General features: G+C 43.0%; 1 protein-coding gene across 5 annotated transcripts in view; it reads right to left on the minus strand.

Moving 5' to 3' along the window:
- The window catches only part of MAP7D1 (MAP7 domain containing 1), a 95,404-nt gene that overhangs the window by 25,672 nt on the left and 52,595 nt on the right, over positions 1 to 17,137 (minus strand). For all 5 annotated transcript variants that reach the window (XM_075853289.1, XM_075853288.1, XM_075853286.1 and 2 more), the window contains exon 2: positions 1,882 to 2,283. In XM_075853289.1, coding sequence (XP_075709404.1) covers positions 1,882 to 2,283 — 402 coding nt within the window. The remainder of the gene's footprint in view (positions 1 to 1,881; positions 2,284 to 17,137) is intronic.

A 17,137-nucleotide genomic window follows, 5' to 3' on the forward strand; every position in this document is an offset into this window, starting at 1 on the left:
TCGCATTCAAAGAGCTATAACGTTTTTATTTTTTCGTCTACATAGCTGTATGAGGACTTGTTTTTTGCGGGATTAGTTGTGCTTTTTAATAGCACCATTTTTGGGTACATATAATTTTAATATTAACTTTTATTAACCTTTTTGGGGGGGATTATAAAAAAAACTGAAATTCCGCCATTGTTCTATGCGTTTTTAAATTGACGTCGTTCACTGTGCGGCGTAAATAACATGTTACCTTTATTCTATGGGTCGGTACGATTACGGCGATACCACATATGTAGAGTTTTTTTATGTTTTACGACTTTTGCACAATAAAAACACTTTTGAACTAAAATTATTTGTTTTTGCATCGTCTCTTTCCAAGAGCCGTAATTTTTTTATTTTTCTATCAATGTAGTAATTTTTTTGGGCTTGTTTTCTGCAGGACAAGACGTAGTTTTGAATGGTACTGTTTTGGGGTACATGGGACTTATTGATTCATTTTTATTATGACTTTTTTGGGGGGCAATGGAAAAAAATTGCAATTTCGCCATGTTTTTTTGTGTTTTTTTTTTACGGTGTTCACTTTGCGGTTTAAATTACATATTAACTTTATTAATGGAGTCATTACGGTCGCGGCGATACCACATATGTGTACTTTTTTTTTTTTTTACACTTTTACTAAATAAAACCACTTTTTATGGAAAAAAATGGATTTATTTTTTTACTGTACTTTTTATTAATAATCTTTATTTCACTTTGATGACTTATTTTATTAGTCCCACTAGGGGACTTTACTGTGCGATATTCCGATCGCTGCTATAATGCTCTGGTATACTTCGTATACCAGAGCATTATTGCCTGTCAGTGTAAATCTGACAGGCAATCTGTTAGGACGTGCCTCCGGCGCATCCTAACAGGAATATGTCCAGGGCAGACCTGGGGGCTTTTATCAGGCCCCCGGCTGCCATGACACCCCATCGGAGACCCGCGATTTCATTCGCGGGCCGCCGATGGGTGACAGAGGGAGCGCACTCCCTCTGTAAACAAAGTTAAATGCCGCGGTCGCTATTGACGGCGGCATTTAACGGGTTAAACGGCCGCGATCTAAGTAAACTTCGATCGCGGGCGTTGGAGCAGGAGCTCAGCTGTCACCAGACAGCAGAGCCCCGGCTCCTGCCTGCACGGGAGACCCGTGCAGGACTTAGACTAGGCTGACGTGAAAAGGCGTCAGCCTAGCCTAAAGCCCATTAGTGACCGACGTAAAAAGGCGTATTAGTGGTCACTAAGGGGTTAAGACTTCAGTAATCTGAGACAGACTTGTAGGAATGCTATGCTAAACAAATCCATCAAAAAGACTGTTTGCTGGGAATACACTCCTTAACATCCAGACACGATTCAGCTGATTGGCTCAAAGCTAGATTGACACTATGCGGACAGCAGATAAGCGATAAAAGCATCTTGGCTGCAGACAAACCATATCATTCCTCATCCAAGTCTAAGGTCCAGTTTTATTGCCCTTATTTATGAAATGGCTCATTTAGATCAATAGGGTGACAAATGTGTTTCACCAGAAATCTGCTACTTGTATATGGCAGATCTTTGTTTGATCTGATATTTTGCCTGTATGTCAGCTCAAGGTCTGCAGCAGATTTTTAATTAATGGTTGATCAATATGATAAATGACGAGTTCATCAATATCACAAACAGCAGTAAGAAAGATGAGCTGAGAAACAAGACCAGCTGTATAAACATAGTAACAAACCACACGGGTATATCATGAAAACAAAAACGGTCATTTCTGAGTAGTCCTGTTTTTTCAACACAGACGGTAAAAATATATTAACTCTAAACAACTCATACGTCAGCCATTGGACAATAGAGAAGGTTTATGAGGCGCACCTAGTTTTTGTTTGGGTGTAACGGCTGGAGTAGGAGATTGGGAAGCAGAGGGAGAAGTCCCATTACATTTTACTATTTGCGGTTCTTTTGGAGAGCTGGGACTCTCGGCCACGTGTGATGTGCTTGGTCTTTCAGTCTGTGGTAAAGAACTGTGATGGTCATTAGGTAATATTGGTCCCTCTTCAGCGGAAACACAAGAACCTTCCGTTTGTGAAGAGAAAGTAGGTCCATCAGCTGATTGTACTGTATCTAGTCCACAAGTCTGTTGTGAGAGTTGGCTCTTAGAGCTGGCAGTTTCTGCTTCTGTCTTTATGCTCCGCGGTTCAGTAGCTAACCGAGAGTCGGAGCGGTGTGTGGACTCTGCTGGTGGCTGTACATTTTCTTTTGTTGGTGCTTCGACATCTATAAAATATACAAAATGATTACTACATAATAACTCATTAGAACACAATTAAAAAAAAAAAATGTAAATGAAGGCCTAGCTGTCCAAGTGTACTCAAATACAGCAGAATATTTTTTGCAATAAAGATCATCCGGAAGGTAAAGACTTTCTGACATGTACCAAGAATAAAGAAGTAGTCAGGCAAGCTATGTACCATAAAGGTGACCATAAACCTCACCCCTACAAGTCAGAAAACCTCCACTCACATGGAGGATATTTGCATGCGAACATGGAATAATCATCTGGTTCCGTATGGGATTGTATACAGCTTTAAAACTTTGTCTCTGTAAAAAAACGACAGCTCAATTTAATAGGCAGTATACTAATAAAAAATTTCAAATGTATGATGGATCACAATATGTATTATTCTGGTCAAGCAGGTGCATTGCTTGTTACAGTATGTGCTGAAGAGTTGTATCTAACAAGTAATATACCCATGTAATCATTACAGGACATCAAATTGTATAAGGCTTCATCACAAAGAATATCCTTTATTCACTGCAACTGTAATACCCCTTTAAATATACCATCTAGTACAGTGGTACCCAACCAGTGGCTTGGCTTTCCACATGTGGCACCCCTGTGCGGCTCGCCATAAGAACCCGGAGTTATAACCATATGTTTTTGCTACAATATGACATACACATTAACAATATCACAGACATATCCTATCCCCAGAAAAGTGTCAATTTGGGTGGTGGAATACTAGTGTGTAAAATTTCAAACAGAAATATTTACCTGCAAATAGAAATTTCATGATTTTGTGTTTCTTTATGTTTAATATGTTTTACTTAAAGAGGCTCTGTCACCAGATTTTGCAGCCCCTATCTGCTATTGCAGCAGATCGGCGCTGCAATGTAGATTACAGTAACGTTTTTATTTTTAAAAAACGAGCATTTTTGGCCAAGTTATGACCATTTTTGTATTTATGCAAATGAGGCTTGCAAAAGTCCAAGTGGGCGTGTATTATGTGCGTACATCGGGGCGTTTTTAATACTTTTACTAGCTGGCCGTTCTGATGAGAAGTATCATCCACTTCTCTTCAGAACGCCCAGCTTCTGGCAGTGCAGACACAGCCGTGTTCTCGAGAGATCACGCTGTGTCGTCACTCACAGGTCCTGCATCGTGTCAGACGAGCGGGGACACATCGGCACCAGAGGCTACAGATGATTCTGCAGCAGCATCGGCGTTTGCAGGTAAGTAGCTACATCGACTTACCTGCTAACGCCGATGCTGCTGCAGAATCGACTGTAGCCTCTGGTGCCGATGTGTCCGACACGATGCAGGACCTGTGAGTGACGTCACAGATCTGCACTGCCAGAAGCTGGGCGTTCTGAAGAGAAGTGGATGATACTTCTCGTCAGAACGCCCAGCTAGTAAAAGTAGTAAAAACGCCCCGATGTACGCACATAATACACGCCCACTTGGACTTTTAAACACACCCACTTGGACTTTTGCAAGCCTCATTTGCATAACTACAAAAATGGTCATAACTTGGCCAAAAATGCTCGTTTTTTAAAAAATAAAAACATTACTGTAATCTACATTGCAGCGCCTATCTGCTGCAATAGCAGATAGGGGCTGCAAAATCTGGTGACAGAGCCTCTTTAAGGGCTATCTACACCTTTAAAAGGGGTTTTGCTTAAAATAAAAAATGTCAGTTAGGGCATGACCACACGTGGCGGATTTCCTCCGCAACTGTCCGCATCAATGCCGCACAGAATCTGCGTTGCAGATTCTGCTGCGGATCTGCACAAAATGTGCAGTAAATTGATGCGGACTAGCTGCTGCGGACTGCGGTAAAAGTACTTCCCTTCTCCCTATCAGTGCAGGATAGAGAGAAGGGACAGCACTTTCCCTTGTGAAAGTCAAAGAAATTCATACTTACCGCCCGTTGTCTTGGTGACGCGTCCCTCCTTCGGCATCCAGCCCGACCTCCCTGGATGACGCGGCAGTCCATGTGACCGCTGCAGCCTGTTATTAGCCTGTGATTGGCTGCAGCCGTCACTTAGACTGAAACGTCATCCTGGGAGGCCGGACTGGAGACAGAAGCAGGGAGTTCTCGGTAAGTATGAACTTCATTTTTTTTTACAGATACATGTATATTGGGATCGGTAGTCACTGTCCCGGGTGCAGAAACAGTTACTGCCGATCGCTTAACTCTTTCAGCACCCTGGACAGTGACTATTTACAGACGTCTCCTAGCAACGCTCCCGTCATTACGGGAGCCCCATTGACTTCCTCAGTCTGGCTGTAGACCTAGAAATACATAGGTCCAGCCAGAATGAAGAAATGTCAAGTCAAAAAAGCAAGACGGATCCGCAGCACACATAACATGTGCATGACAGCTGCGGACTTCATTGCGGAAATTAGAATCTCCATTGAAGTCAATGGAGAAATTCCGCCATGAGTCCGCAACCAGTCCGCCACTGCTCCGCAACAGACAGAGCATGCTGCGGACACCAAATTCCGCTCCGCAGCCTATGCTCCGCAGCGGAATTTTACGCCTCGTCTAAACGAACACTGCTAAATTAAAGTGTAAGTCAATGGACAAACGGCTCCGTTGCGGATTAACGCTGCGGAGTGTCCGCAGCGGAATTTAAGTGAAATTCCGCCACGTGTGAACCCAGCCTTAGTGTGTTTGGTGCAACTTTCAAATTAGTTTTTATTAAAAATTATTTTTACTTTGAGATACAGTGGCTTTGTATCCTGTATACAGAGCAGCTGTATTGTTCGCTAAGGCTATGTGCACACACACTAATTACGTCCGTAATTGACGGACGTATTTCGGCCGCAAGTACCGGACCGAACACAGTGCAGGGAGCCGGGCTCCTAGTATCATACTTATGTACGATGCTAGGAGTCCCTGCCTCGCTGAAAGACAACTGTCCCGTACTGTAATCATGTTTTCAGTATGGGACAGTAGTTCCACGGAGAGGCAGGGACTCCTAGTGTCGTACATAAGTATGATGCTAGTAGCCCGGCTCCCTGCAGTGTGTTCGATCCGGTACTTGCGGCCGAAATACGTCCGTCAATTACGGACGTAATTAGTGTGTGTGCACATACCCTAAGACCTAAACCCGTCAGGTCTGCAGGACCGACTGGTTCAGTATCAGCGGGTCTTGCGTGTCTCGGACACGCAGGATCCATCTGTAATGTTATGAACTTAGATATGATGGATAACAGGTGGATCCTGCCTGTCAGAGACACGCAAGACCCGCTGAAATTGAACTTAGATGTGATAAATTACAGGAGGATCCATGACCTGTGACACTGAAGCCCTCAGTCCCGCGGACCTGACGGGTACAGGATTCAGCGTAAGAGGTATTTTCTCTCTTCCCCAAGGCTGTGCAGCTAACTCGAGATCCACATTGCAATCTTGAATGAATAATCCTCATGCTATTTATTTCACTTAATAGGTTATTAAAATTAGAAATACATGCATAAGGTTTCATATTTTATACGCCATATCTGAGCTGGCCAATTTGAATGGTGTTTATCCAGGAAACCCTAAGTAACTGGTGTTTAGTAGACCCATCACTTGGTCTTATAACTCTTGTGGACTATTATTCATTCTCCGCTCGGACAATAAACAGCCTTCTCTACTACTTGTATGTACGGTGTATACTTTTTCAGTATATATCTGTAGAAGGCCCAGAAATATCATAATCACTACAAAAAAATAACTATGGTCTAGTTTGAGTTGTGGCTGATAAGGAACAGGTCATGAAACTCATTATGGATTCATTTTTTAATGAGTACATTTTAAAATATAATGGCAATTTCCTAGTATATTTCCAGCATACTATTATAGAAAAGCTAAGTACATGTAGATCAAGTAACAACACAATATAAAACAAGCACAAAGAATCTACGCACTACTGGTTCTCAATGAAGAATTACAAAGTAACTGCGATACGGATAATGGCTGGCTATAAAACAGAAGGCAAAGACGCACATAAAAGTAACAGGGGCTACAATACCCTTTATAGGCATGTAACCATTCCTTTTATTTTGTACTGCATACACTACTCAATCTGATCTTCATTTTATGGGACATTACTTTTGGAAGAAGGTGTAGTCTAGAGATACCACTGACCACTATTTATTAAAAAAAAATGTAGATTAAGAACACAGATCACGCATATCAAATGAAGGCCTCATTCACACAAGTGTACTTTATGTCTGTAGTAGAGCTGTATTTGGTAGGAGCTGTGTGTAGAGCGGGGATAGCAGTAATCCAATGCGGTCTATGTCCGTATTTCAAATATGCAGCATGTTCTCACATTGTCCATATCGGAGCTATAAATTCTCTATAGTGTAAGTCAATAGAGCCAGAAAAAAAAACCCACAAAAGATTCTTTCATCTGTATTGAGGTCTGTTTGAGCAAGTTTTATGGCTGGGCAACTGGAGGAAATATCATGAGAATACAGATGAACAGTCCTATATTGCACCTGCACACTAGGAAATTAGTGTAAAATGTCACAGATGTATGCCAGACTAACAAATAATCTGCCACTATAGAAACTTTTAGTCACTCCCTAATGTGGACAAATTAAAGTAATTTACTATCATTCCCAGGCATAGGCTTGTGGGGAGGGGTCATCAAAAACTCTGGCGGCCAAAGGGTGCAGCTAGGGGGAGAAAACCGAAGACAAATTTATAATTCAATGCAGTTCAGCAATGTTTGTCGTGTGTAACATGCAGAAGTGTCGTACGTCTGGTGGCAGAGATCCATCTGAAGTATATAGCCAGCTTAACCCATTTAGTACTGGGGGTGTTTTGGGCTTTGGTGCTCAAAGCAGAATTTCACATTTTGGAAAGCTGTATTCTAAGGCTATGTTCACACGGGGTCTTTTGCCGAGTTTATTGACGCGGAAACCGCGTCGCAAAACTCGGCAGAAACTCCCCGAGAACGCCTCCCATTGATTTCAATGGGAGGCGTCGGCGTCTTTTTCCCGCGAGCAGTAAAACTGCCTCGCGGGAAAAAGAAGCGACATGCCCTATCTTCGGGCGCTTCCGCCTCCGACCTCCCATTGACTTCAATGGGAGGCAGGAGAAAGCGTGTTTTCTGCCCGCGGCGCTCAATGGCCGCGGGCGAAAAACGGCGCGATCATTGCTATTCACACGGAGTATTTTGGGGGAGGAATATCTGCCTCAAAATTCCGTTTGGAGCTTTGAGGCAGATATTCCTCCCCCAAAATACTCCGTGTGAACATAGCCTAAAAGTGATTTTTTGTTTTTATTTCTTAGGTCTACACCCAGATTATTATTTTTTGCGGGACACATAGGGCTTTCTTATTATTTAAAATGAGAGATGATAGGATTTCATTTTGTAGGTCTTATTTAGGGAAAATGGTCAGAAAAGGGAAAAGATTTATTTTTCATGTTTTGTTTCAAGGTAGTTTGTATGATCAATATTTACCCCAGAAATGAATCCTCTAGTTCTCTCCTGCATAGTGTAGCCCACATACATATGTACATTGTATAACGTCGCTATAGACACATATTACACGTATCAGCTTTACATGTATGCTCCCCCCTCCCCGTTAACTTTGGGCGCAGCGTCTGTACATGGATAAAAATTAAGTACAGACATTTTTTTAAATCAGGGCACAAAAGCAGAAAAGGCGGGGTAGAACAGGCAAAATTTGGTGGCAGGGGGCATTAATGATATTTTTGGGGTAATGTACATTCTGCATGACAGGATTGTGACTCCCTGATCAAATGCAAAATGTGTTTATGTCACGCAGGATATCTAATTTTACGCATTTGGTGAGCGGCATGTACTTATTAGAGCGAAGCGGGCCTTTTTTTTACCATTTCATTGTGTTTATTATATTTTTCTATATTTATCCATTGACCGTTCATTTAGTTACATTTATTAGTCACATTTATTTCTTCAGGTCCCCGGTGACTGTCAGACCTGGACACGGGTCGGACTTGCCGCTGAAAACTCTGATCCAGATTCCGCAGGGAATTCAGGCTTAAAGTCCGCAGCAAACAGGGTTTTGTTTTGTGTGGACTTTCGGACAGAATTGCCGCTGTGAACACCAGATAAGAAAAAAAATAATTCAACACTTACCTCCCCCACCGGCTCTCCCATAGAAACTCATCACTCCTCCCAGGGTTCGTATCCGTGCCTCCTGAGATGACATGTTCGTGTGATTGGCTGCTGAAGTCACATGGCATGAAACTTCATCTCAGGAGGCTGGTAGCACTGAGACCAGATGGTGGAGGAGTGAGGCGTCGCTATGGGAATGCCAGGAACAGCAAAGAAAAAAAACAAGAAAAAAAAACTGTGTGGTCTTTTTTGTTTTTGTTTCACAAGACTTGCTATTTGTTGCGGAATTTCACTTCCCCACTGAACTCAATGGTTAAAGTCTGCAACACATGTGCAAGCATTCCACCATTCCGCAGCATACATTGACATGCTGCGGTTTCAAATTTCTGCGTGGAAGTTTTCAGCAGCGTGTGGATGAGATTTTTAAAGTCCCATTCACTTTGCTGCTAGGGTAACACGCCTCGAATTTTCAATCCGCAAATCCGGACAGAAAATTTGCAATCATGCAGGGAGCCTTAGGATGGATACAGACACCGCAGATTTTGTTGCAGAAATTTCTGTGACTGAAAATCAGTTCCATTTATCTGAATGGTACTTGAAGAACGTGAGGTGATTTCTAAAGTTTTTGGTGCGGTTTCCGCATCAAAACCGGCGCCAAAAAATTAAATGTGTACCTCCCCTTAAGGGTGTCCAAGTCTGACAATATTTAACAGCCTGTAGTCCAGGTTCTATTGACGGCTCCTGGACCAGATGCAGTCACAGCCAGCACAGCTGCAATGTTGGGAGAAGGGGGAACGGAAATACTGGCACAATGCCAGCTGCCGCATATTTACATGACGTGGTAAGGAAGGGGTTAAGCAACGAGGCTTTTGTGCCACCATCTATGGCAGACACCTGCAATTGACTTTTACTACAAATATCACAAACAATTATACACAAGTTATGATCTCAAGTTCTTTTGTTACAACGTGTCTCAGCTTTGTTCCCTAAAGTGAAATTACAATATACAGTACTATCTAGATCGCACCCTAGCAAGAGCCAGGGGAGACTATTTGAGTTACTGCAGGAGTTAAACAGTTGAGCAGGCCTTATGTTCTAAAGTCCTTTTCATCAGCCAGATTTCCATGTGACCCAGCCCATCAGGAATGATCAAGCTGCAGATTATTTTTAGTTCTTGTAGAGCAGGAAAAGAACAAACGTGTTATAAACAGAGTCCTAGCCACAGTGCAAGAAATCATACTGAGCTAGGCCCTTATCTCTAGTCACATGAAACATACTGGAAGACGGTAGGGAGGAATGACTCAAAAAGGTTTCCATATATGAATTCACGTATAAAACTGGGTAATTGAAATCTATCAATTCTGGAATATATTCCACATTTCACAATTACACAGCACTTCTATAATAAACTTACCCAGTAGGCCTGTAGTCGCATCTAGTCCCCTTCATGCTGGAAAACTAGCTCTGCAGGAGGAACTGCTCTAGGATTTTGAATAAGCAAGCAGAGATCTATACTCTAAATTTCGGACAAGGGGTTATTCGTGTAAAACTTTAAAAAGGGCATATCATAAAAGGCAAAAAGTATTGATCGTAATACCCTTGAAATGGGAAAATTACGAGATGACAGGCAGGCTCAAGAAAATATGATTAGATGTATAGGGACTTTTATAAACAAAACTGGGAGATAAAAAGAATCTTATTGAAACATTGGGATGTACTAAGGAATGATGAAGAACTAAGATCTAAGTGAAGTTTTGCCTCTGAAACTACTGATAACGTACAGAAGAGGAAGAAGTCTTAACCGGTTAAGGACTAGGCTGTTTTACAGCTAAATGACCAGAGCAAATGTCACAATTTTGCTATGCGCTTCTTTAGATGACTATAACTCTGCAGGTGAATAAAGTTCATCTTTGAATTTTACACTCTTTTTAAAGGACAGATAGGGCTTTGTTTTAGTGGCATTTGTCAGTATATATCATTTTTATTTTTTTCTCTAAAGTGGGCAAAATTGGAAAAAAATGCAAGAATTTACCAATTGCGTCAGTTTATACCAGCATTTTTCACACACGGTATGGACCACGGACAAAATTAATCTCCTTTCACATTCTTCCACTTCTCCCGTGCATGGGGATACCAAATATGTGTGCCTTATTCACTGTGCGGACATGTGCCAGGGCTTGGCATAAAAGGAGGCTTTTCGGTCCAGGAATTCTGCACTTGATTTTATAGCAGCATACTGTATTCTGGGGGGCGTAATGCTGCTGAAACATTAGAATCACCCCATAAATGACTTCATTCACACAAGTAGACCCCACAAGGTTTCCTTCAAGGGGTTTATCATATTTTTAGCAAGTCAAGTTTTCTTCTGAAAGTTTCTTGAATAAGATGGAACAAAAAAAAATCAGCTATTTTTTAGCAAATGCGGCAGTTTAGGCTAGTATTTTTCACACACGGTATAGACCACGGACAAAATTTATCTCCTTTCACATTCTTCCACTTCTCCCGTGCATGGGGATACCAAATATGTGTGCCTTATTCGCTGTGCGGACATGTGCCAGGGCTTGGCATAAAAGGAGGCTTTTTGGCCTTTTCGGTCCAGGAATTTAGCATTTGATTTTAGAGCCGCATACTGTTTTCTGGGGGGCGTAATGCTGCTGAAACATTAGAATCACTCCATAAATGACTTCATTCACACAAGTAGACCCCACAAGGTTTCCTTCAAGGGGTTTATCATATTTTTAGACAGTCCAGTTTTCTTCTGAAAGTTTCTTGAATAAGATGGAACAAAATAAAATTACCTTTTTTTTTAACAAATGCGTCAGTTTATGCTAGCTTTTTCACACACAAAATGGACCACGGACAAAATTCATCGCATTTCACATTCTTCGACTTCTCCTGTGCATGGGGATACCAAATATGTGTGCTTTATTCACGGGCATGTGCCAGGGCTTGGCATAAAAGGAGGCTTTTTGGCCTTTTCGGTACAGGAATTCTGCACTTGATTTTATAGCAGCATACTGTTTTCTGGGGGGCCTAATGCTGCTGAAAGATTAGAATCACCCCATAAATTACTTCATTCACACAAGTAGACCCCACAAGGTTTTCTTCAAGGGGTTTATCATATTTTTAGACAGTCCAGTTTTCTTCTGAAAGTTTCTTGAATAAGATGGATCAAAATAAATTTTTAGCAAATGCGTCAGTTTATGCCAGCATTTTTCACACACGGCATAGACCACGGCCAAAATTCATCTCCTTTCACATTCTTCCACTTCTCCTGAGCATGGGGATACCAAATATGTGTGTCTTATTTATCACATAGAGAAGTAGGAGGGCGGACGATAGAAGAAGCTTATTTCACAAATCGCTTTTTTTCAAAGCTGGTTTTACAAAACTCAACAGAGTTTCTATAACACTTCCAAAATATCTGCTCTTGAAGCAGAAATCCCAAAATATTCATCTAGGGGTATAATGGGAATTTATTTTTTTGGGTTTTCTAAAATAAGAAATTGCAGGTTTATGCAAATGGAGCTCTCCAGCAGATGAACTTTAGAGAATATGCAAACATGACATCCACCCCCCACCCACCCATTCCCTCCCTCACCCTTGGAGTAAAATCAGGGGAAAAATAAAAACGTAATGTAGGGCAAATATATTTTCAACGAATTAACTAAAATCTAATAATTCAGAACAGTGTGGTATTTTTTAAAACATGGCTCAATGCACAGGCCTGGTTGTGAGGGACATGAGGGACAGAAATATCGGGAATCTTTGCGGTGCCCGTCTTTTCTGCAGACGCGGCACTTTTTCTGAGGGTTGCTTCTGGTTGGTGTTGGGGGAATCCGACTGATGAAGTGTCTTTCAGTCAGTCGCGTGACATCCTCAGACTGGGGGCATTCTCGGGTGTCCTGAACATCAAAAATGAGGCCTTCAATAATTTTTTCCTGGAAATCCAGGTATGTGTCTCTGCCTCTGTTTTTTTTGTAGAGCACAAATGAGTTGTGGATGGCCACCCGTAACAAATAAATGGCCACTTTTTTGTACCAGGTTTTAGTTTTGCGTTTTACTAAATAGGGCTGTAAAACCTGGTCGCTTAAATCCACCCCCCCCCCATGTACTTGTTATATTCGGACACACTCACTGGTTTGTGGTTGTCCGATGTTGCCCCCCTTTCCCTCACTGCCACTGTTCCTGCGGTATGAATCGTGCTTAGCACATACACATCTTTGCAATCCCTGAACTTGACCGCCAGCAATTCTTCAGATGCATAAGCACAGGAGTCCCCCTTTACCATGCGCTTCCCCACTAATTGCTGTGGAAAACCAATTCTGTTTTTGCGCATGGTACCACATGCCCCAGTCCTTGCAGCATGCAAATGCCTAAACAGGGGCACACTGGAATAAAAATTATCACAGTACAGGTGGTACCCCTTGTGAAGCAGAGGCTGCATTATCTCCCACACGATCTTACTGCTGGTGGAAAGATCAGGGGGGCATCCAGGAACATTTATTGTGCGGTCCCGCCCTTCATAAATTCTGAAGGCGGTGGTATATCCTGACCCGCTTTCACACAATTTGTAGAGCTTAACGCCATATCTTGCCCTTTTTGAAGGTAGATATTGGCGAAAGCGAAGTCTGCCATGAAAGTTGAGGAGGGATTCGTCCACACTTACATTCTGCTCAGGGGTGTAGAGTTGCAGAAATAAATTATTCAGGGAATTTATTAGCGGTCTTATTTTGAACAACCGATCCCGGTTTGCATCGGTACTTGGGGGGGCCTGTGCGTTGTCATTGAAGTGGAGGAACCTCATTATTGTCTCATAACGAGACCTGGGCATTACTGCAGAATATACTGGGGTGGCTTGGGCGGGTCTTGTTGACCAGTAAGACCTAATGGAGGGCTTTTTGACAATACCCATATTTAGGGTGAGCCCCAAAAAATGTTTTAATTCCAGCAAATTGGTGGGCGTCCAATCTCTGGCATGGGTGGATGAAGGTTTCTGCCTTATATATTGAGTGGCATATAAATTTGTTTCGTGGACAATCTGATTTAGGATGTCGTCCGTTATAAATAAATGGAAGTAATCCATTTGGACAAAATTTGTATTGTCCACGGTTATGCCAGGAGTGGCAGTAAATCCGTGGATTCTAGGCCCAAAAGATGGGGCAGGTGCCCATACAAGAGCCTGGACTGAAGGGACCAGGCTGTCCCGTGCTACAGGGCAACTTGGCCCTGCACTTTCAAGTTCTGCAGTTTCAACTGCATCAGGGACAATGTCCCCTGAAGATGAACCTGAAGTGACGCTGTCATCGTCACTACCTAAAACAGGTTCCATCTCGGACGCCATCTCTGATGCGGTCTCCGACTCAGACCACAGCATGGCGTATGCCTCCTCGGCGCTAAACAACTTCCTCGCCATAACGTAACTAACACTAACTAAACCAATTTTTTTTTTTTTTTTTATAAAAACACACAAACTAACTGCTACACTACCGCTAACAAAAAAATAAACCGCTATTGCTATATATATTATATATATGTGGATATATATATAATTATATACTCCCTACCTGCCTATTCTAATAGAATAAAAGATAGAAAGGTAGATATATAGAAAAAAAGATAGATGGATAGATTGTATAGATAGATAGAAATCTATCTATACAGAGAATGTTTTAGAGTGTAACTGTATTTTTTGTGTAACTGTAACTGTAATCTTCTGGCAGCAATTCTCCCGAGTCTCTTCTTCTCCTCAAACTGAAACAATGTTTGAGGAGAAGAAAAGAGGCAGGAGATTTACTGCCAGAAAAGTCAAAATAAAACAAATGTGGTCGCTGTGATAGGTTTTCACAGCGACCACATGTTCAGGGACCATCGGATTGGTCCCTGATACTCTGCCCAGTGCCCAGAGCTGTTGGTAACAGCGTGGGCACAGGGCTGTGTGCACGCGATCGCGTGCACACTGTTTTCTATGCAGAAATGCATGTGATCGCTGTGATTGGTTGTCACAGCGATCACATGTTCAGGGGCCAAAAGATTGACCCCTGACATTCTGCCCAGTGCCCATGGCTGTTAGCAACAGCCAGGGCACAGAGCTGTGTGCACGCGATCGCGCATGCACAGTCTCTGAAGTGCGCCGTAAATAGTCTATACGGCGGACTTCAGAGACCCTGACCGCTGGCCGTATAAAAACGGCCAGCGGTCGGGAACCTGTTAAAGACTCCCTTATTGCATAGACATCTCTGGATTCAAAAAGAAATAGAACCTGGACAAAATTGGCTCCCAACTAGACCTAGGCAAGTGTAAGGCCTGTGAACAAAATCTGATGGGCGAAAAGAAAACTTTTGATAATCCAGTGAACAGACAAATATATGACAGAGAATTTATCTACTGTAAGGGCCTGTTGACATCAGCGTTCAGTTTCCGTTGATGGGTTCTGTCAGACCTTTCCGTCTGAGGAACCCATCAACGGAAAGGCAGATGGAAACCATAGCCTCTGTTTGCATTACCATTGACCAGTCGACTGTTCTATTGATTGTGTAAAAAAAAAAAGAAACCTTACGGAATGGAGACAAACTGAAACCATAGATTTCCGCTTGCATTACCATTGATTTTAATGGTAATGCTTCCGTTGCAAATGGTTTCATTTTGTCTCCATTCCGTAAGGTTTCTGTTTTTTTTTGACAGAATCAATAGCGCAGTCGACTGGTCAATGGTAATGCAAACAGAGGCTGTGGTTTCCGTCTGCCTTTCCGTTGATGGGTTCCTCAGACGGAATGGTCTGACGGAACCCATTAACAGAAACCGAACGCTGATGTAAACACACCTTAAGGCCCCATGCAGACGACCGTAAAAAAACTCCGCAATTATGGACCCGCTCGGTTCTATTGGCCGCGGAGACCTTTCTGTAGCGCTACGGAAAGGTGTCCGTGCCGTAGAACCGTGCCGGGAAATATGGAGCATGTCCTACTTTTCGGATTTTGTGGGCTGTGCTCCCGTACTTTGCTTTGTATGGGAGCACGGCACGAAAATGCGGCCTGTGGGTGTCGGCAGCCGGCCGTGCCGCAATCGAAGGCCGTGATTACGGGCACAGCCGTGTGCATGGGGCCTAAGACAGAAGGAATTATCTATACCGCACAATGCTCTTGTTCCCTTCTAAACGTCGGAAAGACAATCCAACAGTTCAGACGAAGAATTTTACAATATCGTATATGTCGGCGTATAAGACGACTGGGCGTATAAGACGACCCCCAACTTTTACCCTTAAAATATAGAATTTAAGATATACTCACCATTTCGTGCAGGAGCGCTTCACTATGGCCATCGGCGGCAGGACCCAGGACTCTCTGTCTCTTTGAACTCGCGCATGCGCAGATAGGCTGCTTCATCGCGCGAGATCTGAGAGGCTGGGAATGAGAGGAAAGGGCGGGCCAGAGGATCTTACAGAGATGTTCCCTGGCGGCTAATACCGGCTTCCCTCAGATCCGTGGCGGATTCCGTGCATCCCGGGAGCCTGTGTACCGGACTGCAGGCTCACAAGGTAACACACAACCTGTGTGTAGACAATATGTAGACTAGGGATGTCACGATACCAGAATTTGGACTTCGATACCGATACTTCGTTTAGTATTGCGATTTCGATACCAATTTCGATACTTTTGGCAACAGTAATAAAAAAAAAATTCTTACGTTTTCTGATGTGAGGCGCGACGTGTGATGAATTTTGAACGCGCCTCACATTTATAGTAATTAATCCCATCATGTTTCTCAGTCATATTGGGTTAATGTGCGAGGTACATGATGGGGTTAATTACTATTAATGTGAGGAACATGGAGGGTAAATTCATCGCACCTCGCGCCTCACATTAATAAGTGAATGAAAGCCGTGTTTATTTCATTTTTTTACAGCGTACACATCATAAATGATGCAAAAACATTGTTGTCCGCGCCATTACTGAATGTGTGTATTTTATGTATTGAGACTTATTTTAATGTTTATTGTAAAAAAGGTGAAGGTGTATTTTTTTTAAAATTTAACAATACTTTGTTTTTACTTTATTTTTAAACTTTAATGTACTGACATATATCAGATATGTGCCAGTACATTAACCTGTGGACGGATAATACACAGGCAGTTGTTAGGACATACTTGGGTATGTCCTAACAACATGAAATATGGTAAGACAGCCCTGGGGTCCGTCAATAGACCCTGGGCTGTCTGCCCATATATGGTATGGCCCTCGATCGCGTCACAGGAATTCCCTGTGACGCGATCCAGGGGCATCCCCCCTTCTCACTTTCCCCTGAATGCTGCAGTCAGCTGTGATCGCAGCATTCAGGGGAATAACGGCGGAGATGAGCGGTTTCTCTGATCTCCGCCGTTATAGAGCGGGGCTGCGGCTGTGTAATACAGCCATTGCCACGCTCCTGACAGGAAGTGCGCGCGCGGTCAGCATGAGGTGATGCGGCCGGCGCTGCACTAATGAGCGGCAGTTCAGGCACTGAAGACAGAACAAGGGGGTGTTTTGTAGCGCGCCCGCCATGTTCTGTCTCCAGTGCCGCCGCTCATTAGTGCAGCGCTGGCCGCATTGCATCATCCTGACCCCGCGAACTTATCATGACTCAGGAGCGGGGCTGTGGCTGAATTACACAGCCGCGCTCCCATACATTCATGTGTTACTATACTGAGCTGTGCGGCTGCAACGTGCATCCCTAATGTAGACAATATCCGGCATATAAGACGACCCCACAC

The sequence above is a fragment of the Rhinoderma darwinii genome, chromosome 2 (assembly GCF_050947455.1).
Source record: "Rhinoderma darwinii isolate aRhiDar2 chromosome 2, aRhiDar2.hap1, whole genome shotgun sequence".
NCBI classification, from domain to species: Eukaryota; Metazoa; Chordata; class Amphibia; order Anura; family Rhinodermatidae; genus Rhinoderma; species Rhinoderma darwinii.